Source organism: Pan troglodytes, chromosome 6 (assembly GCF_028858775.2).
Source record: "Pan troglodytes isolate AG18354 chromosome 6, NHGRI_mPanTro3-v2.0_pri, whole genome shotgun sequence".
NCBI lineage: Eukaryota > Metazoa > Chordata > Mammalia > Primates > Hominidae > Pan > Pan troglodytes.
In genome coordinates, this window is record NC_072404.2 from 167,791,190 (window position 1) to 167,813,526 (window position 22,337).

Sequence of the window (22,337 nt, forward strand, 5' to 3'; positions counted from 1 at the left end):
AAAACACTGTTTTAAGATGTAACATTTGTACTTTCAAACATAAATTAATTGACCTTAGGGTCATTACCTTCTGCTTAAGACACATGGTTGGAAGAGCAGTTTCAATTATATATAAATATGTTGAGTCAACAGTAGGTTAATTTTCATGACTTTGCAGAACTGAAAAGTCTACATATTACTGCTGTCAAAAGATAGGAGCATTTAACAAGTAAAGTGGAAGAGTCTTCGTGCAAGGACTGTTTAAAATGTTTGGGGCAGGCTGGGCGTGATAGCTCAGCCTGTAATCCCAGCACTTTGGGAGGCCGAGGCGGGCAGATCACCTAAGGTCGGGAGTTTGAGAGCAGCCTGACCAACATGGAGAAACCCTGTCTCTACTAAAAATACAAAATTAGCTGGGCGTGGTGGTGCATGCCTGTGGTCCCAGCTACTCGGGAGGCTGAGGCAGGAGAATCGCTTGAACCCAGAGGCGGAGGTTGCAGTGAGCCAAGATCATGCCATTGCACTCCAGCCCGGGCAACAAGAGCGAAACTCCGTCTCAAAAAAAAAAAAAAATTGGGGGCAAATAATAATATATTGTATGTACAGAGAGAAGCATTGGAAAGATACACAGGAATAGAAGGTGGATAGAAGGCAGAAATGAGGTAGTGTAAGACTTCTTAAGGGATACCTTTTTATATTGCTTTGAATTTTGAGCTATAACATATTCTTTGCTTAAAAGGCAGACGTGTAACTATTGGTAGTGCTTTATGCAGCTATTGATTGGGTCTGCTTCCATAGCTTCCTCTTCTGTCTTTCCTGATTTCTGTATGAGAAAAGGTCTCAGACAAGTTAAGGGACTCATGGAAGGTGGTGTGAGTTTGAGAACATGGCTGGCAATCTGTAAGTATAGTTTATGTATTTTTGAGAGTAGTGCCTACCTCCATCATGCTAGCTTTGGGAAGGTAGTGTTAAAAAAAACCAAGGGCTTTTAATGCAAAGTTGATGGTCTTGAATGCTTATATACATATGTTTGGGAAAATTGGATTAGTGTAGTTCTTCCCATTTGGGATAAAATATATATATATAAAAGTGGAAGAGAAATGATATGACATTTTAGCATATAGAGGGACTTTCAAAGTAGAAACATAATAAAGGAAATTATTCAGGAAAATAATTGGTAGATTTGATCACCTGGACTGTTTAAATACTTATATTGCAGAAAATGTATAACAAGGTAAACAACAAGCTGGGAAAAATTAGCAATGTAATGAGCAAGCACAAATATCCTCAGTGTATAAGCATTCACACAAATTGATAAGAAGCACTAAAACTCCAGTAGAAAAGTTATCCAAGGACAATTCATGAGAGAAATAGAGATCACTAGTATACAAAAAATAATATTCAGTAATAAGTAAATAAATCACTGCACAATGAAATCCTACTTCTTTTGAATTAGGAAATATTATCCAAAAATGGCAACATTTAACACTGAGGTAGGGATTATTACCCACGTTTTAGAGATGAAGAAACCAAGGAATGAAGGGATTAATTTACTTGCCTGAAATCACATAGCTGGTGCTGGGATTTGAACCTAGCATTGTGTCCCTATTAAGCTGGCCTCACATTATAAATATATACTGTTTTCAAGCACTTTCAAGCTATATTATACATCCGTTTATGGCAGTAAGTATACATCTTCATTTTTGATGGTTGTATAGAATTTTATTGAATGGATGTAATATAATTTATTTAATATATCCTCTATTTTGAGTGTTTCCAGGTTCTGGTGGTGGTTTTGCTATTATAGTGCTTCACCGAACATTTTTGTGTGTGTATATCTTTGCATACATGTACAAATACTTATGTGGGGTAGGTTCCTAGAAAGGCACTATTTGGCTAATAGGGTATGTGCATTAAAATTTTTGATAGCTAATGTGACCCTTTATAATGGCTCTTTAACCCTTTACTATCACCTGTGTATAATTTACCACCACCTTCAGTATTGGCACCAGTTTTGAATGGCTTTGCATTAAATTTGTAGGTAGATTTAGTGATATTCAATATTTCTTTAAAAAATATTGACTCTTCCTCATCCTGAACCATTTGACCAGAAAACAAAAAACAAAAAAAACAAAACGGACTCTTCCTGTGTAAGATTAAGGCATGTCTCTATTTGTCTGCTTGTATATAGAGAGTTTATTTAAAGAACAATATTATTTTTAAGGGTAGGAGTAATAGCTTATTCATGTCATTATGTGGTGTATTCTTAAGGGTAACATTCTATTGCTGTTGCCATTCTGAGTGGGATGTTTTCATCCATTATATGTTCTTATTGTTAGACAGGGTAGTTGTTGATTTCTGTCTATTCATTTAGTAACTGGTCATCTTTTTGAATTCCCTTATTGCTTTAGTTTTTCACTTAATTTCCTTAGTTATTCAAGGTATACAGTTATCATCTATAAAGAATGAAATTTGCCATGCGCGGTGGCTCATGCCTGTAATCCTAGCACTTTGGGAGGCCAAGGTGGATCGCCTGAAGCCAGGAGTTCGAGACCAGTCTGGCCAACATGGTGAAACCCCGTTTTTACTAAAAATACAAAAATTAGCCGGGCGTGGTGGTGCACGCCTGTAGTCCCAGCACTCAGGAGGCTGAGACAGAAGAACCGCTCAAACATGGGAGGTGGAGGTTGCAGTGAGCTGAGATTGTGCCACTGCACTCCAGCCTGGGTGACAGAGCAAGACTCCGTCTCAAAAAAAAAAAAAAAGAATTAAATTTTAATCTCCTCCTTCTTCCCCAAATCCTTTTCATTTACTCTTTTCTTTTTGATTTGTAATATCTAATTCTTCCTAAACAGTGTAAAATCAGAATAATGATAGTAGATCTCCTTGGCTTAATTCTGGCTTCAATAAGGATTCTTCTAGTGTTTCATTTTATTTTGGTTTGAGATTTTTTTTTTCCACCATTATCTCTTCCTAAGGAATCTTTCCCTTTTTAGCTTAAGTTTTTTACTTTCCTGGATTGAGCCTAGATTTTTTTTTTTTTTTACTACTTCTGTTTTTTTATTTTTTTTTGAGATAGAGTCTCACTCTGTTGCCCAGGTTGGAGTGCAGTGGCACCAGGGCTCAAGCGATTCTTGTGCCTCGGCCTCCTGAGTAGCTGGGACTGCAGGCACGTGCCACCATGCCCAGCTAGTTTTTTGTATTTTAGTATAGAGATGGGGTTTTACCATGTTGCCCAGGGTGGTCTTGAACTCCTGAGCTCAGGTGGTCCAACGCTTCAGACTCCCAAAGTGCTGGGATTACAGGTGTGAGCCACTGTGCCTGGCCTTTTTTCACTACTTCTTAATTGCATAGTTTGAATTGAAAAGCATTTCCTACATTATTTTTTTTCATAGAGTACCTAAACACACAGTGTTTTAAATAATAAGACAAAATTGCTGCATTTGGTAGCTGGGCTCGGTGGCTCACACCTATAATCCTAGCACTTTGGGAGGCCAAGGTGGGAGGATCCCTTGAGCCCAAGAGTTTGAGACCAATCTGGGCAACATAGGAAGACCCCTCTGTACAAAAAATAAAAAAAAACTTAGCCGGGTGTGATGGCATGTGCCTGTGGTACCAGCTACTTGGGAGGCTGAAGTGGGAGGATCACTTGAGCCCAGGAGGTTGAGGCTGCAGTGAGCCGTGATCACACCACTGTACTCCAGCCTGGGTGACAGAGTGAGACTGTGTCTCCAAAAAAAAAAAAAAAAAAAAGGACATATGAGTTATCTCTTCTGAACTTCTGACCAGTATTAAACTTCAGTATTATAGATATATCGTGCTAAATGTGGTGGGTGGAAGAAGGTTTTGGTATAATGTGACAGTGAGGAAGCTTGCATTATATAAAAATGCTAAAGGTGACTTCATGTGGCGTAGTTGAGGTCAGTGAGTTCTAAGCTGGTTGACCACCAGAACCATGCGGGTGAGCGAGGGGTGTTAAGAACACAGATGCCCAGCCTTCTCTGGAGATTCCCATTTAGTGAATTGCGCACAGCCCCTGGGAATCTGTTTCCGGAGTTTCCCAGGTGATCTGGTCAGCCACATGTGGCTTATTCTTCCTTGATGCCTACCCAGATCTTAAACTTGCCTTCCAGGTAAAGTAAGCCATGCTACAACTGGAAAACTCAATCTGAAGTCCTGTAACTAATAGGTAAACATTTTGAGGAACACTTTGAGGACCTGGGCCATGTCCACCCGCCTCCCCTATCCTCAGTCTGAGGACGGCTCAGTGACTAGTACAGTGCCTGCTACATTGTTACTAGCTAGTAAACTGGTTGAAATAGGGAACGTTTCTTTTTTTGGTAAATGGTGTCTTGAGCACTTGCCATATTTAAGAATTGTGTTTTGCTTTTGTTTTTTTGGTCCTGCTCTTCATGGCATTGAGCTGTGATGTTAACATCTCTAATGGGGCAGGCCAGTCTAGCATTGAGTTCTCCTCCCGGGAAAGAATTTGAGGATGCGTACTTTTTAGATGACATCTACTGAGTTATATTTAATAGACTGTCATTGAAGTTTGTGATGGATGAGCCTATGTTGGTGCAGATTTTATTAAAATTTTAAATTTGAATGTCTCAAATTTTGTTTGATGTTTGTTACATTATGATTATTCAAAGTAACAAAACTTCAAGTGCATTTGATACTATTAATATATAAGGAATAGCCCAGGAAAATGGAAAGATATTATATTAGAATAAAGTGATCTGAAGAATTTGTGCTTTTGCCAGTGTTTTTAAAAATAACGTCAGTTCTGCTAGGAGGGTAAGGATCTCATAGTAAGTTGTTAACACATAAGAATATTAGGGCCAGGCACGGTGGCTCACGCCTGTAACCCAGCACTTTGGGAGGCTGAGGCAGGCAGATCACAAGGTCAGGAGTTTGAGACCAGCCTGGCCAACATGGTGAAACCCCATCTCTACTACAAATACAAAAATTAGCCGGGTGTGGTGGCAGGCGCCTGTAACTCCAGCTACTGAGGAGGCTGAGGCAGGAGAATCGCTTGAAACAGAAAGGCGGAGGTTGCAGTGAGCCGAGATCGCGCCACTGCACTCTCTAGCCTGCTCGAAAGAGCGAAACTCTGTCTCAAAAAAAAAAAAAAAATTAATATATCTTCATGTTAGTTTGCCTCAGTCACAAAAATCATTGTTGGCTTAATGTCATTGATACTTAAGGTACCCGTGTGACTTTGACAGAGACCTGCTTCCAAGACTATACTGTCTAAAAGAATGTTGTGACTTAAGAATCTGAACATTCCAGCAGCTGTCGCTGAGTCGTATCATCAGTGTTTAGTTGAATTTTAGAGCTGTGAGCCTAACAGTGCTCAAGTCTGTTTTTGTAGTCTGACCTTTTCCTGCTGTGGGCCATAGTGATGATTTCAGGGTACAAAACTTTGGGATGGAAATGAGGCATAGTTGTTGAAGGCCTATCAGGTATCTACTAGATTTACCATTTGTTTCATACATTTCATTCTCACCACTATACAAATTAAACTGTCCATGGTGCACAGTGGGAAGAATGAATGCTATCACTTGGGATACAGAACAAATTGCTTTTTGTTTGTTTTTTTTAACTTTTCAGATTTTTTTTTTTTTTTTTCGAGACAGGGTCTCGCTCTGTCACCCGGGCTACAGGGCAGTGGTGCAGTCATAGTTCACTGCAACCTTGAATCCTGGGCTTAACGGGTCCTCTTGCCTCAGTCTATTATCCCCATTTTATAGTGACTGACATACAGATAGGTAAAGTAACTTGCCCAAAGATACACATTTGGCAAATAGTGGGGCTGGGATTTGAACTCAGTGTGGTGCCAAAGTGTATGATCTTAACCAGTATAGTATACTCAAAATACGAAGATGATATAATAGCCTGAATGAAACTTAGCACCTAATTTTAATAAATGTTAACACTTTACCATATTCGTTTCAGTGGTTTTTTTTTTTTTTTTTTTTCTGAAACCCATTACACATAGACCACTGCTCCTCTTTAAGTAGGAGATTGTAGGAGATGATATCTGTGATTTTTTTTTTCTGGTTCCATCAGATTCTTTTTCTGACTTTCAGCATCCCTCTTGCAAATATTGGTCCTTCCGCTGGCAGTTTGACAATGATTACCTTTTTTACAACTGGTGAGAATACATTGAGCTGTTATTTCTGGAGTATTTGCCATGTGCCAGGCACTGTGCCGGGGGTGTAGATATAACCATGAGAAAGGACCCTGTTCTGGGCAGCGTGTGGAACTCATAGTCTAACAGTGTGGGAAGGTGGATTTATTTAAGCATAAGGTGCATCATTTTTGTGGGAAGTAGCTGAGGTAGCTTGTTAAAGACACAGATTTGATGATTTTAGTGATTTCCGGTCTGCTTGTTGGATTCCATAGGCATCTTTAGCCTTGGGTTAGTAATTCACTTATTTATATTTATTTTCTGGAATATAATTCCAGAAATATGTTAAAATTGGGAAGGATCTGGAATTCTAAAGGTCAGGCTCTCTATTGCCTCCATCCTGGGTTGGCTCTTGGTTGGCTCTGAATTCTACCTTGTAGGTGGAACCCTGGAGTGGAGTTGTGGTATGTCCACTTGGCCTTGTACTCTGTTTCCAGCTCTTGAGTTGTGGAGCTGGAGAGGGCTTCACCTGGGTCTTGCCTCCAGAAGCTCCTTGTAGGCCTGAGGAGTCTCAGGACTTGGCATTGCCCTGGCTCCTGTGGCACGAAGACCTCAGGTCCTGTGGAAGTTGAGCAGCAATGTGTGATTTGAGGGGAGCTGACTTGTTTTTTTTTGGTTTCCCCAGACCTTATCCATTCACCGTGTGTTCAAAAATAGTAAAATTAGCATATGGTAAACCATACTTAAAAATTGTAAAATTAATTTATTAGAATTTAGAAATATTACCCGATCAAAAATTTAATATTAAGCATCTTGAAATAATTTTTAAAATTGAATGAATAAAGTTAGTTTCAACACTGCTAGTGTTAGCAGTGTTGAAATAATAATAATAAGCATTATTACAGAATGACGGCTTGGTTGTCCAGACGTTACTGTTAATTAGAGTAGTCCTAATAAGAAAGGAAGCGCTGATGAGTCTTCTCGATTTACTTACCGCGTTTCAACTTTATTTCCAGCAGATGGTTCTGAGTGGTGGTTTTTTTTTCCACCACCCCCCCTTTTATATTTAGGAGATTAGCAAATGCTTTTGGAACAGAGAGTAGTATTTTGGCATTTGTTTTAGTTAAGACTTTTGGAATCTATCATGCAGTGTCTTGACAGAAAATGGGCTCCTTCTGAAATGAGATGATAAAGAGATGCTCTTGTCAGATGATTCTCAGGAGACGGCAGTAGCTGTTTCTTAGACATATGCCATGACATTTTAAGAAAATTATATAATCATTTTCTAACCGCCGCCCCCCACCCCGCAAAGTTCAGGAAGTTTGTATAAAAGTTCTAGGAAGTAAGTACACTTCTTAGAGAGCCAGTGTTGGAATTAGCCTGCATATGTAGATTGGAGTTCTTTTTCTGCAGTTCACTAATGTGGGCAGTTTAATCAACTTCTCAGTGCCTCCCTTTTCTCATTTGCAAAACAGGGATAATTTCTACTTTCTTCACAGGGTTTTTGTAAAGATAGAGTGTAAAAGCACTTTTAAAGTTATTAGGGATGCATAAATGTAATTTATATGTTAGTATATATGTGTTTCTTTTTTTCTACTAGAAACAAGCATAATATTTTAAGTTTTTGCAAAACTGCTTTCTTTGAAGTTAGTGTTTGATTCTCAGTGATCACAAGTTTTTTTTTTTTTTTAAATTTCAAGGAGTATTCTGAGGCTTGCTATTTTAGGACTTGGAGAGCTTATAATAAAAGACATTAATCCAATATAGACGAGAGTATTATTATCTAAACATGTGTTGATGACTTTGTGCTTTTAGGTATACCAAGCTTGGCTACGCAGGCAACACTGAGCCCCAGTTCATTATTCCTTCATGTAAGTAAAGCTCTATCCTTGGGTTTATAAAGGTTTGTGTTTCTCAGAATTGTTCTAAGTGTTCTGATCTGTTTTTCAAGGTATATTAATGTACTTACCATCTTCTTGTAGAAGACCGTTCTGGTTACCCCACGACTTTCTAGTCCTTCTGTTCCATTCTGATAAAGCCCCTTGTCACTGTCGTTGGAATCTCAGCTTGGGTAGTCAGCAGGGTCCATTTATTCAATTATAAATGCCTGAACTGCCTAGAAAAAGTATATCTGGTCTTTAAGGTAAATTTGTAATTTTAAGTACATACAGTCTGTTAGCTTAGTAACTTAATGGACTGAATATCTCTTGTACTACACTATTCACTCTATTGAAAGATTTTTTTTTTTTTTTTTTGGTGGAAATGGTAGGCCTGATGACTGTTTTTATTGTGTTTAGTAGTATTCTGTTTTTGTTTAAGTTTTAATCAGTAGAGAATAACAGAAGTGTCCTTGCAGTTTGGCATGGGGTGTTCGACTCACTCTTTATTTCCTGTAGGAGTCTTCCCGAGGTTAGTCGGTTGTTAAAGGATAGGATTCTTGGCTGGGCGTGGTGGCTCACGCATGTAATCCCAGCACTTTGGGAGGCTGAGGCGGGTGGATCAGCTGAGGTCAGGAGTTCGAGACCAGCCTGACCAACATGTTGGAACCCCGTCTCTATCAAAAATACAAAAATTAGTTGGGTGTGGTGGCAAGTACCTGTAATCCCAGCTACTCGGGAGACTGAGGCAGAAGAATCACTTGAACCTGGGGGGCGGAGGTTGCAGTGAGCCGGGATCGTGCCACTGCACTCCAGCCTGAGTGACAAGAGTGAAACTCCGTCTCAAAAAAAAAAAAGATAGGATTCCCTGGAACTATCTATATTTCAGGTTATTATTTGGAAACGGTTTTCTAAAGAGTAGGATGTATTAATCAAGAGAAAGTGAAACTCTGTTCTCTACATGTAGCTCTAATAAGATAAGTTGTGATTTTAGAAATTGTAAGTTTTTAGGGGGCCACGATGTTGTAATAACAGGCTTTGTGAACAGTGGGGAACGTTGACAGGGAAAAAACAGCTGGAGAGAAGGTGCTTGATTAGTGCTTATTCAGGGGAGGGCTAAAGCTGTATTTGGTGAATGTGGGTATTCACATCACTAGAAAGTGGACTGCAGATTCTTTGAGAACATTTAAGTAACCTCATTCCGGTTCCTTGCTTGCTGAAAAACTGGCCATGAATGTGATTTTCTAGATCTAAACGCTCTGCTGCCATGAATGGGTTATCCTGATGACAGGCATGATTGGTCTGCTGTGTCCTCATTTTGAATTCAGAAACGAGTGTCTTAGTGTGCTTGGGCTGCCATAACAAAATACTAAAGACTGGGGAAATTAATGTTATCATAGTCTGGAGGTTGGAAGTCCAAGATCAAGGTGCTGTCAGGGTTGGTTTCCTGTGAGGCTTCTCTCCACGGCCTGCAGAGGGCTGCCTTCTCTCTGTGTCCTCCCATGGTCTCACCTCTGTGTCAGTGTGTGGGGTTGCTGGGGACCTCGCTGGTGTCTCTTTCTCTGCTGATAAGGCCACCACTCTTATTGATGGGGACCCCACATTTACCCCAACCACCTCTCTAAAAGTTTCGTCTCCAAATCCAGTCACATTGAGGGTTAGGGCTTCTGCGTGGTGAATTCTGTGGGGACATGGTTGAGTCCATGACAATTGGTGTTCTGTAGGATGAATCAGTCTTTTGTGAATTTCATTAATGTGAATGCCCCAGAACCCGATCATTCCATGCTGAGTTGATAAATTGAACTCCCTGACTTTTCAAAGCAGAAGATTAGATTTTAACCTTGTTAAGTGCGACAGCTATAAAAGGCTGACCTTGCACCTTTTGCTTTAATGTGTTGCCATTTAAAGCTGTCGGTAGCATTCAGTTGGCTGCCCCATTTAACCTGTCATCATTAATAGAGACGGGAAGCGAAGACAGTTATTATCAGGATTTCATTCACTGTCAAAAAGCAGGAGAGCTCTCAGACTGCAGCTATGAGAACCTTAGCAGTCGCAGAAGCTAGGAGGATAATACAAATGTCAAAGAGGTGGGAGTAAAAGAACAGTTACATTGTTGGGCTGAGTTTGTTGAGAGAGAGAGAGAGAGAGAGAGAGATAGAGAGAGATAGAGATAGAGATAGAGAAGAGAGGCCCCAGGAGTCAAGGTTAGAAGATGTTCGGGCAGCAGTGAGGATACTGAGATGGGGAAGTGAGGGCCTGGGTCACCGTGGACAGTTGGCCTGCTGCGTGTCTTGGGGCTGGGAGTGGAACCATTTTGTGCAAGTGTGTGGATGTGTGGTGAGTGCTGGAGCAAGACTTTCTCTGCGTGGCATGGAGGTGAGGTGCTGTGGGGGTGTGGAGAAGCAGGGGTGCTGTGGGATGGTGGGGAGAGCGCCAGGAGGTGGAGACGGCCTGTGGAGAAGGACTGGGTGGCAAGGGACTTGCAAGTGTCCTCTTAAGGAATTCTGTTTTTATTTTGCATACCAGGAATTTTCAGACTGTTTTTGAGGCTTCTCTCTGGGGCCTGGCCCACTGGACTAGAGAATCCTCAAGCCCCGTCCCTGCCTCCAGGGGCAGCTCTGCTTATGTCTGGGTTGTTGGAGCTTCTGTGCAGAATTTGCTTGGTTGCTTGAAGAAAGTTACTCCCTACTTTTTTTTTCTTAAGTTGTTGGAGGATATTGGTGGTCCTGCCGCAGCTTCAGGCGGAGAATGTGTGGTGTAGAAAGAGGCTAGAGGAGGAGCAGCGAGGGGCTGAGAAAAAGGGCACACATTTTAGACATTCAATATTGGAAGAGTTCAGGTGTGAAGAGGTTTAAGGCCTAGGGAAGAGAGTTAGGCTGCAGCTAGAAAATATAACAATGGGCTGGGCGCGGTGGCTCACGCCTGTAATCCTAACACTTTGGGAGGCCAAGGTGGGCGAATCACCTGAGGTCAGGGATTTGAGACCAGCCTGGCCAAAATGGCAACACCCCATCTCTACTAAAAATATAAAAATTAACCCGGGATGGTGGCGGGTGCCTGTAATCTCAGCTACTCGGGAGGCTGAGGCAGGAGACTCACTTGAACCCAGGAGGTGGAGGTTGCAGTGAGCCGAAATTGCACCACTGCACTCCAGCCTGGGGGACAGAGTGAGGCTCCGTCTCAAAAACAAACAAACAAACAAACAAACAAACAAACAAACCCCACACACAAAAAACCCATGGACTCACCACCAAGAATGAACACGTCATTACTGCATATTTCATCTCTGTATCAGAGTAAATGAATAAATGACACATTATAGGTTGAGTATCAGCCCTCTCTTCTTTTCCTCTTTTCTTTCCTCTGGTGGATATTTTCTGGTTGTGTTTCTACTCCATTTTTATCCGTATATTACATGTACAAAGATACATTGTCTGTGAGTTCAAACATTTCCAATATGGTATCACACTGTAAATAACTTTCTGCATGGTCTTTAAAAAGAAAAACCCTCAATATTATGTTTTTATCATGTATCAGTGCTGATACGTACAGATCTACATCAGAATTCTAACGTGAATATACAACAATTTTTTTCCTTTTGGGCATTTTTCACAGTTCTCTGTTATATAAAATGGTGCAGTAAAAATTTCCTTATGCGTATCTGCTAGTTTCCTGAGAGGAAATAATCAGAAATTGTTTTGTCACAGAGCGTACACCCCTTCATCCTCAGGCAACACCTAATTAGGTATTGCCACGTTACTCCTCCAGGAGGCTGTTCTGATGGATATCCCATCAGCAGTGTGTGAGAGTTTCTGTTTCGTAGATCCTTGATAATTGGTATTGTGTGACTTACATTTTGGTCAGTCTAATGAATGTAAAATGATGGCTCATTCAAAAAATTTCTATTTCTCAGATTACTGGTAAGGTTGAGCACCTTTCATTGCCTGTTCATATCTTTGCCCATTTTTCTATTGCATTTTTAAATGGAATTATAGGAACTCTTTGTAGAGGTTAAATATGAATTTTTCGCAGATACTTTTTTATTCTATGACATTTTTAAAAATTATCTTTTATCATCTAGAAATTTAAAATTTTGATATAGTAATACTTTTCAGTCTTTTTCTTTTATAATTTGTTTCTGTTTAAAAAATGCATTTCTACTCCAAGGTCATAAAGACTTTCTATATTTTTTCTAAGAAAATTTTAAGTTAATTTGTGAGTATGGTGTGAAGGAGATAGGTAATTTTGTTTTCCATGCGGAAGGCTAGTTGTCCCAACACTATTTATTAAAGAGTGTGTTCCCATTTGGCACACCTCTTTGATCATATCGAGGTGCCATTTATGCTTGGGAATGTTTTCGGTGTCTTTTGTTTCATTGATGTATTTATCTGTGTTCCGTACGTTCCATACTCACAGTGTTAAACACTATTACTTTATCATGTTTTAATCTAGTGGGTTCGATTCTTACTCATTTTTTTTCTCAGAATAGCTTTGGCTCTTACTCTTTAGTGTTCATTTTAGAATCAGCTTAAGTTCCATGAAAATTATAATGGGGTTTTGATTATTATTATTATTATTTTTATTTTTTTGAGATAGAGTTTCGCTCTTGTTGCCCAGGCTGGAGTGCAATGGCGTGATCTCGGCTCATTGCAACCTCCGCCTCCCAGGTTCAAATGATTCTCCTGCCTCAGCCTCCCGAGTAGCTGGAATTACAGGCGCCCACCACCACGTCCAGCTAATTTTTGTATTTTTAGTAGAGACATCCAGCTAATTTTTGTATTTTTAGTAGAGATGGGGTTTCACCATGTTGGCCAGGCTGGTCTGGAACTCCTGACCTCATGATCCTCCTGCCTTGGCCTCCCAAAGTGCTGGAATTACAGGTGTGAGCCACTGTGCCCGGCCTTGATTATTATTTATAGATTAATTGGGGAAAAATTTGACATCAGATTTGACTTTCGTGGATAGGAATTGAGTATTCCTATCCTTGAAGATGGTATATGTGTTTTATTGTTTATTCATGTCTCTTGTGGTTTTCAGTAGTGTTCTAATGCTCTAAAGTTTTTGTTTTTGTTTTTTTTTTTTTTTGAGATGGAGTCTTGCTCTGTTGCCCAGGCTGGAGTGCAGTGGCACAGTCTCAGCTCACTGCAATATCCACCTCCCGGGTTCAAGCGATTCTCCTGCCCTCAGCCTCCCGAGTAGTTGGGACTACAGGTGCACGCCACCATGCTCAGCTAATTTTTGTATTTTTAGTAGAGACGGGATTTCACTATGTTGGCCAGGCTGGTCTTGAACTCCTGACCTTGTGATTCACCCACCTCAGCTTCCCAGCGTGCTGGGATTACAGGAGTGAGCCACTGCGCCTGGCCTTAAAGTATTCTTTAAAAAGCTCTTACAGGCCAGCGCAGTGGTTCACACCTGTAATTCCAGCATTTTGGGAGGGCTAAGGTGGGTGGATCACTTGAGGCCAGGAGTTAGAGACCAGCCCAGCCAACATGGCGAAACTTTGTCTCTACTAAAAAATACAAAAATTAGCCGGATGTGGTGGCTCACACCTGTAATCCCAGCTACTTGGAAGGCTGAGGCATGAGAATTGCTTGAGCCTGGGAGTGGAGGTTGCAGTGAGCTGAGATTGCGCCACTGCACTCCAGCCTGGGCAGCAGAACCAGACGCTGTCTCAAAACAACAACAACAACAACAACAATAAACAGCAACAACAACAAACAACAACAACAACAAAGCCCTTACACTCGTACACAGAGGGCTGGACACAGTGACTCACACCTGTAATTGCAGCACTTTGGTAGGCCGAGGTGGGAGGATTGCTTGAGCCCAGGAGTTTGAGACCAGCCTTGGCAACATAGTGAGACCCTGTCTCTACCAGAAATAAAAATAAATTAGCTATGTGAGTGACACTCACCTGTGGTCCCAGCTACTTGGGAGGCTGAGGTGGGATGATTGCTTGAGCCCAGGAGATCGAGGCTGGAGTGAGTTGTGATTGCACCACTACACTCCTGCCTGGGTGACATAGTGAGACTTTGTCTCAAAAACAAGCAAAACCCCAAAACAACTCTTCCATAGTTTTTGCTAGCTTTATTTTTAGGTACCTTTAAGTTTTCGTTGCTGTTGTCAAAATATTTTAAAAATTCTATTTTCTAATTCATTATTGCCAGCATATGGAAATGTTACTGAGGTTTGTAAGATTTTTCTTTTAATCCAGCAACCTTTATTGACCTCTCTTATTTAATAGTCTGCAGATTCTTTAAACTTTTCTATGCAGACTATTGTATTGCCTTCAAATAATGGTTATTTTGTCTCTTCCAATTCTAACACTTCGTGTTTCTTTTCTTGGTCTTGCTGTGTTGGCTAGAACTTCTATTAAAATAGTGATCAGAACTGCAGACAGCAGGTGCTTTTTTGACTTTCTGACTTTAAAGAGAATGGGATTTTATTGTAGTACTCTACTAGTGATAACTGTAGGTTTTTGTGGAAATGCTTTTTCAGATTAAAACAGTGCTCTTCTATTCCTAGTTTAATCTGAGGGTATTTTTTTAATTAAAAAATCATGAATGACAGTGAGTATTGACATTCAGTCAAAGCTTTTCTGTTATTGAGATGACCATATGGTTTTGGACATTTGTACTCTTTCTTTTTTTTTGAGACACTGTACTTTAAGGCTGGAGTGTAGTGGCTTGATCATGACTCACTGCAGCCTTGACTTTCCAGGTTCAAGAGATCCTCCCACCTCAGCCTCCCAAGTAGCTGGGACCACACGTGGGAGCCATCATGTCTGGCTAATTTTTAAATTTTTCATAGAGATGGGGTCTCATTATATTGCCTGTCCTGGTCTCGAACTTCTGGGCTCATGCAATCCTCCCACCTTGGTCTCTCAAAGTGTTGAAATTATAGGTGTGAGCCACCCCACCTACTCTTAATAGGAGGAGTTACTTTAATACATTTTCAAATATTGAACAGTTATTTCTTTTCTTTTTTTTCTTCTTGTAGAGATGGGGGTCTCTCTTTGTTGCCCAGGCTGGTCTCAAACTCCTGGCCTCCAGTGATCCTCCTGCCTCAGCCTCCCAGAGCACTGGGATTACAGGAATGAGCCACCTTGTCCAGCTTGAACAATTATTTCGTTTTTGGGATAAATCCTACTTGGCTATGAAATATGAAGTACATGCTGAACTGTAATTGCAAATATTTACTTGAGAACTTTGCATCAATATTCAAAAGTGAGACTGGACTGTAATTTTGATTTCTTGTTTTTGTCTGGTTGTGTATCAGGATTATATGGGCTTCATAAAATGAGTTTGTTAGCTTTCTTTTTTTATTCTCTGGAACAGTTTGCATAAGATAGGAATTGTTTATTCCTTCAAGCTTTAGTAAAAATATCTAACAGTCTTTTGAGAAATATACTGGATTAAAAAATTACTATTGTTGTGTCTCTCAACTGTTGTAGCAAATGTTCTGAAGTATCTGTGTCTTAAGTCCTTAGATACACTCTTCTTGATAGCCTTCCTTAGGTTGCCCTCAGATGACTTTTTTGGCATTTAGGAAAGTAGTCATGTCTTTTCTGGTTACCCACATCCTATAATCCTATACCCAAACACATTTTTTTTCAACTGCAGAGCTTGTTAGAAAAAAGAATTGTTCTTTTTTTTTTTTTTTTTTTTTTTTGAGACAGAGTCTTGCTCTGTCGCCCAGGCTGGAGTACAGTGGCACGATCTTGGCTCACTGCAACCTTCACCTCCTGGGTTCAAGCAATTCTGCCTCAGCCTCCCAAGTAGCTGGGATTACCGACGTGTGCCACCATGCCCGGCTGATTTTTGTAATTTTAATAAAGACAGGGTTTCACTGTGTTGCCCAGTCTGGTCTTGAACTCCTGGCCTCAAGCTATCCACCTGCCTCAGTCTGTCAAAGTGATTACAGGCGTGAGCCGCTGTGCCAGCCCATTGTTCTTTATTATTAAGTTTAATCTTGTTAGTTTTGATTCATCATTATAGCTGAAGTATTTTATTTTCTAGTTTAAGTCATTTATAAACTCTGTATTTAAAATATTTTATTTTGAAATAATTATAGATTAATAGGAAGTTGCAAAGATAGTTTAGAGAGATCCTGTGTACACTTTTCCTATTTTGCCCCCAAAGGTTACATCTTACAAATTGTAGTGCAATATTATAACCAGAAGTGAGACCCTGTCTGTAAAAAATAAAAACAAAAACAGACCAGCCCCAGGAAACGGATGTTGGTACAATGTGTGTGTATAGTTCTATGTCATTGTAATTCTACCTGTAGATTCCTTGAACTACCACTGTAATAAAGTTACAGAATTATTTTCTCACTACCAAGATCTCTCTGGTGCTATTCCTATATAATTACACTTAACTCCTCTCCCTCCACTGTTCTTAACCACTACTCTGTTTTCATCTCTATAATTTTATCATCTCCATAATATATGTTCTTCAATAGATTAATATTTAAACTGACGGTAGTACATCATACACTAAATACTACTCAGCAGTAATGCTACTACTCATACAGTATGTGCCTTTTTTTGAGACAGAATCTCGCTTTGTTGCCCAGACTGGAGTGCAGTGGCGTGATCTCGGCTTACTGTGACCTCTGCCTCCTGGGTTCAAGCGATTCTCCTGCCTCAGCCTCCTGAGTAGCTGGGATTACAGGTGCCCACCACCACGCCTGGCTAATTTTTGTATTTTTAGTAGAGATGGGTTTTCACCATGTTGGCCAGGCTGGTCTCAAACTCCTCAAGTGATCCACCTGCCTCGGCCTTCCAAAGTGCTGGGATTACAGGTGTGAGCCACTGTGCCTGGCCCCCCATTTCTAATATAATTGTCTTAAATCTTTCCTCGATATACATTGAATCTCATGAGATTCACATCAGTTATAATTTTTGCTTCAACTGCCAGACATAATTTAGAAAACGCAAGAGGAAAAGGAAAATAATTATGATCCATATTTTTGCTCTTTCCATTGTTCTTTCTTTTTTCTTGATGTACCCAAATTCCTTCTTTTGTCATTTCTTTTCTCTTTAGAGAACTTCCTTTAGCCATTCTTTTTAATATTTATTTATTTTTTCTTAATTAAAGAAACATAGGCCGGGCACGGTGGCTTATGCCTGTAATCCCAGCACTTTGGGAGGCAGAGGCAGGCAGGTCACGAGGTCAAGAGATTGAGACCATCCTGGCCAACATGGTGAAACCCTGTCTCTACTAAAAATAGAAAAATTAGCTGGGCGTGGTGGCGTGCACCTGTAGTCCCAGCTATTTCGGGAGGCTGAGGCAGGAGAATCGCTTGAACCCGGGAGGTGGAGGTTGCAGTGAGCTGAGATCGCGCCACTGCACTCCAGCCTGGGTGACAGCGATACTCCATCTCAAAAACAAACCAAAAAAACAAAAACAAAAACAAAAATAAACAAAAAAAATGGACTGCCTGAACATCCCAAGCCATTCTTTTGAAGTAGGTGTGCTGTTGACAAATTGTGTTAGTTTTATTTCAACGGAAAGTCTTGATTTGCTCTATTCTCAGGGGATATTTTTGCTGAACATAGAATTCTGGATGGACAGTTCTTTCAGCACAAAAATGTTGTGGTACCTTTTTTTTCGGTGTGTGTGTGTGTCAAGATTTCCGACGAGAAATGTCCTTGGAAGCTGAATTTTTTTTTTTTTTTTTTTGGTCTTTAGTTTTTAGAAGTTTGAGTATAATGTGTTTTGGAATGGATTTTTTTTGTTTTGTTTCGGATTAACTTATTTGGGGTTTGTTCAGTATTGAATCTATTAGTTTATTTCTTTTTTTCTTCCCTTTTTTTTTCTTGCCAAATTTGGCAGTTTTAGCCATTGTTTCTTTGCATACCTTCTGGTCCTGCCTTCTTTCTCTTTTCCTTCTGGGAATTGTAATCCGCGAATGCTAAATCTTTTCTTATATATCCCAGATGTCCCTGAGGCTCTGGGCCCCGGTTTTTGTTTTTTTTTTTTACTTCTTCCAGTCTATTTTCTCTCTTTTGTTTGGACTGGGTAATGTCTGTTATTCTGTCTTCAAGTTCAGTGTTTCTTTCCTCTGTCCTTTTCTTCTGTTGAGGCCATCTCTTAAGATTTTTATTTCAGTTGTTGTGATGTTTAATTCTAGAATTTCCATATGGTTTTGTCTTTATATCTTGTTTCTTTGCTGTGGCTTTGTATTTGCTTGCTGAGACTTCCTTTTATTTTCCATTTGTTTCAAGAGTCAAGAGTATTTGAGATTGCTCATTGAGGCATTTTGTGATGGATCCTAAAATCCTTGTTTGATAATTATAACGTCTGTGTTATCTCGGTGGCATTGTCTATTCATTGTCTTTTCTCTTTTCAGTTGAGATGTTACTGGTTTTTGCCACAGTGAGAGTTTTAAAGTGGAAACCTAGATACTTTGGGTATTATGTTATGAGGTTCTTATTTTAATTTTGTGTTTTAGCAAGTCTTTTCTGACACTACTCCAGCAGGGGAATGGGGATACCACTTCATTATTGCCAGTGTGGGGGTCAAAGTTGAGGTTCTCCTTTTGGCCTTTGTTGACACTCACTTGGGGAGGAGCTCCATGTTACTGCTGGGCCGGGGTGGAAGTGGGGACTGTGGTATGTTGTGCTGTACTAGAGATAGCTTGGGTGACATAGATTATTTAGACAGATTTCTCCATTGTGTTCATAAGAACTGTCTGGGCCACATCTTGTTCCATAGGTATAGACAAAATATTTGGAATATAAGCTCTATATACTTTTATTCTCTTGCATGGATACAGTTGCTTCCTGTATAGTTGTTAAAAGAAGTATACTTTGTGTGTGTGTGTGTATGTGTTTTAATTTATTTTTATTTTTATTCTTTTTGATTATTATTATTTTTTACACAGAGTCTTGCTCTGTTGCCAGGCTGGAGTGCAGTGGCGTGATCTCGGCTCACTGCAACCTCCACCTCCTGGGTTCAAGCAATTCTCCTGTCTCACTCAGCCTCCTGAGTAGCTGGGACTACAGGTGCGCACCACCATGCCCAGCTAATTTTTGTATTTTTAGTAGAGTTGTGGTTTCATCATGTTGGCCAGGATGGTCTCGATCTCTTGACCTTGTGATCTGCCCACCTCAGCCTCCCACAGTGTTGGGATTACAGGCGTGAGCCACTGCGCCCGGCTATCTTTACAATCTTTTATATTGACTTGACAGTTTAATTCTGGATTCACACACAATTAAGTTTGATCTTGCCTAGAGGATAGGATCTGTCACTTGTATTGGCACATTGGCAGTGGCCCTTTGGAATACCAGACTTGTACATCAGATGGTTCTGTGTGGTGTCAGTCAGTGTGCCATTGAATGGTGTGGTCAGAGATGGGTGTTATCTATTTCTACAGATCACCTCAGTCGTCGTGGCCCACAAGACTTTTCTAGCCCATGTTCAGCCCAAGGTCTCCGATGTCCTCTTCACTTCTCATTTCAGCCCGTGTTTCCACTTCACTCGTGCTTTCTTCAGTTCTGCTGAAGTTCTGTCCTTTACTTGTGTGCCACTGTTTATAATTTGATATCTTTGAGTCTTTAAATGTGGCAGTGAGTTGGAATGAGAAAAGGAGGTGGGGAAAGTGATTTCTGCCCTGTGTCTTTTTCTTTTCACCTTTTTATCCTGTTACCTCAAGATGCCCTTCTGAGAAAAAGGCTTCAGTTTCACTCTTTTTTTTTTTTTTTTTTTGAGATGGAGTCTCACTTTGTCACCCAGGCTGGAGTGCAGTGGCATGATCTCAGCTCACTGCAACCCCTGCCACCTGAGTTCAAGCAATTCTCCTGCCTCAGCCTCCTGAGTAGCTGGGATTACAGGCATGGGCCACCACGCCCAGCTAATTTTTGTATTTTTTATTTTATTTTAAGAACAGATGGGGTTTCACCATGTTGGCCAGGGTGGTCTTGAATTCTTGACCTCAGGTGATCTGCCCACCTTGGCCTCCCACAGTGCTGGGATTACAGGCGTGAGCCACTGCTCTTGGCCTCAAATTCACTCTTATAGCTGTGTTGTTATTCTTCATTTGTAGTAAATTGGAGATTCCAGATAATCTACTTTTAGAAATAATTGTATATGTTTACTAATTTGTCTTGGAACAAATTTTAATATAAATTTCTAGCTAGCTTAATAGCTCTCTGTTTGAGAAAATTCTATAGCCTGACTTACCTTGAAAACTTTTCATTTGGAAATGAGGCATTAAAGGTAAATGATTTTGAGAGGTAACAGGGTAAATGCTTTAGCTCACAAACAAAAGATTAGCTTTTACTTTTATTATGTTTGTTTAGCTTCTTTTTCATAGCTGAAAAACCAATATACCCAGTAGAAGAAGCAAAAGTCACCAGTAGCTCTACCATCCATGGTTAACCAGTATTAATCTTTTGTCTGGCCATCTTATTTTTCTGAATTTACATTAAACACACCCGTGCAACTCTGTCTGAAGTGGAGTCATACTGTGGTTATTCTGAAAGGCAACTTAGTAGTTCTTGTTTTTTTTTTTTTGGAGGCGGTGTCTTGCTCTGTCACCCAGGCTGGAGTGCAGTGGCGCGATCTCGGCTCACTGCAACCTCCGCCTCCCAAGTTCAAGTGATTCTCCTGCCTCAGCCTCCCAAGTAGCTGGGATTATAGGTGCCCGCCCCCATGCCTGGCTAATTTTTGTATTTTTAAGTAGAGATGAGGTTTCACCATGTTGGTCAGGCTGGTCTTGAACTCCTGATCTCAGGTGATCTACCTGCCTCGACCTCCTAAACTGCTGGGATTACAGGTGTGAGCCACCGCGCCCGGCCTTAGCAGCTCTTTCTAAGGATTTGATATAATTTATTTACCTGATCTCTGATTTCAGGTCAGTTAACTTTCCTCCTTCAATTTGTTGCTATTATAATTAGTTCTACAAAGAGTGTTGTTGTGTATATACTTTTATTTACTCAATGATTATTTCTTTAGAATGAAATTCTAGAAGTGGAATTGCTGGATAAACATATTATAATATTTTTCTCAGTTCTTCTCTGGAATGGTTGTATCTGGGTACCTGTTCAGTTCCACCAGTCACAAATTTGGTCTCCAATTTAGTATAGATAATATTGTTTATTGAGTACTATTCTATATCACAGTCTCTGCTAAACACTTTGTAAACATTGTTCCATTTAATACTCACCACCCTGATAGGTAGTGGTATATGCATTTTGGAGGAGAGAGCACTGAGGGTTAATAATAACTTTCCTCAAGTCAGCTAACTAGTAAGTGCTCAAACCTAGGTTTTCATAACTTCAGAGTCTGTGTGCTCATTCATGAAGTAGCTGTGCAGAAAAATTAACTTGGCTGGACTGTTTGAAGAAATTAGTTCATATCAGAAACTGTTTTTTGTTTGTTTGTTTTGTTTGTGACTGGGTCTTGTTCTGTTACCCAGGCTGGAGTGTGGTGGCGTGATCATGGCTCACTGCAGCCTCAATTTGCCAATCCCCTTGTCTCAGGCTCCCAAGTAGTTGGGACTCCCGGCTAGTTTTTGTGTGTTTTTTTTTTTGTAGAGACAGGTTTTCACCGTGTTGCCCAGACTGGTCTCAAACTCCCAGACTTAAGCAATCTGCCTGTCTCGACCACCCAAAGTGCTGGGATTACAGGTGTGAGCCACTGTGCCCGGCCTAGAAACATTATTTACTCTCTCCTGAAATTCAGTCACAAGGATTTAAAAAAAATTTTTAATTAAAAACAGTTTTTAAAAATTTAAACTTTTTTGATATAGGGTCTCACTCTGTTGCTCAGGCTGGAGTGCAGTGGGGCTATCATAGCTCATTGCAGCCTCAACCTCCTGGGCTCAAGTGATCCTTCCAAGTAGCTAGGACTACAGGCATGTGTGCCATTGTGCCTGGCTAATTTTTTAGCTTTTTTAGAGATAGGGTCTTGCTATGTTGCCCAGGCTGTTCTGAAACTCCTGAGCTCAAGCTATCCTCCTGCCTTAGCCTCCTGAGTCTCTGGGATTACATGCATGAGCCCTGAGCCACCACAACTGGCTCTGATTTTAATTTTTTAAATTGAGAGATAACATTGTGTGTTTTTATCGTGTATAATATGATGTTTTGAAGTATATATACATTGTAAATGGTTAAATCTAGCTAATTAACAAATGCATTACCTCATATAGTCATCATTTTTGTGGTGAGAGCACATAACATGTACTCTATATTTTTTAAGAATGCAATATATCGTCATTAACTGTTGTCACCTCGTTGTATGCTAGATCTCTTGTAATTTATTTCTCCTATCTAACTGTAGTTACGTATTTTTTGACCAACATCTCCTTGTCCTTCCCATCCCCGAACAGCCTCAGCC

At 40.3% G+C, this 22,337-nt stretch overlaps 1 protein-coding gene across 8 annotated transcripts in view; it reads left to right on the top strand.

Moving 5' to 3' along the window:
• Nucleotides 1-22,337, top strand: part of ACTR3B (actin related protein 3B) — a 991,923-nt gene that overhangs the window by 15,502 nt on the left and 954,084 nt on the right. For 5 of the 8 annotated variants that reach the window (XM_001144350.7, XM_063815852.1, XM_054655390.2 and 2 more), the window contains exon 2: nucleotides 7,928-7,983. The exons of the other annotated variants lie outside the window; for them this stretch is intronic. In XM_001144350.7, coding sequence (XP_001144350.3) covers nucleotides 7,928-7,983 — 56 coding nt within the window. The remainder of the gene's footprint in view (nucleotides 1-7,927; nucleotides 7,984-22,337) is intronic. 8 annotated transcript variants of the gene reach the window in all.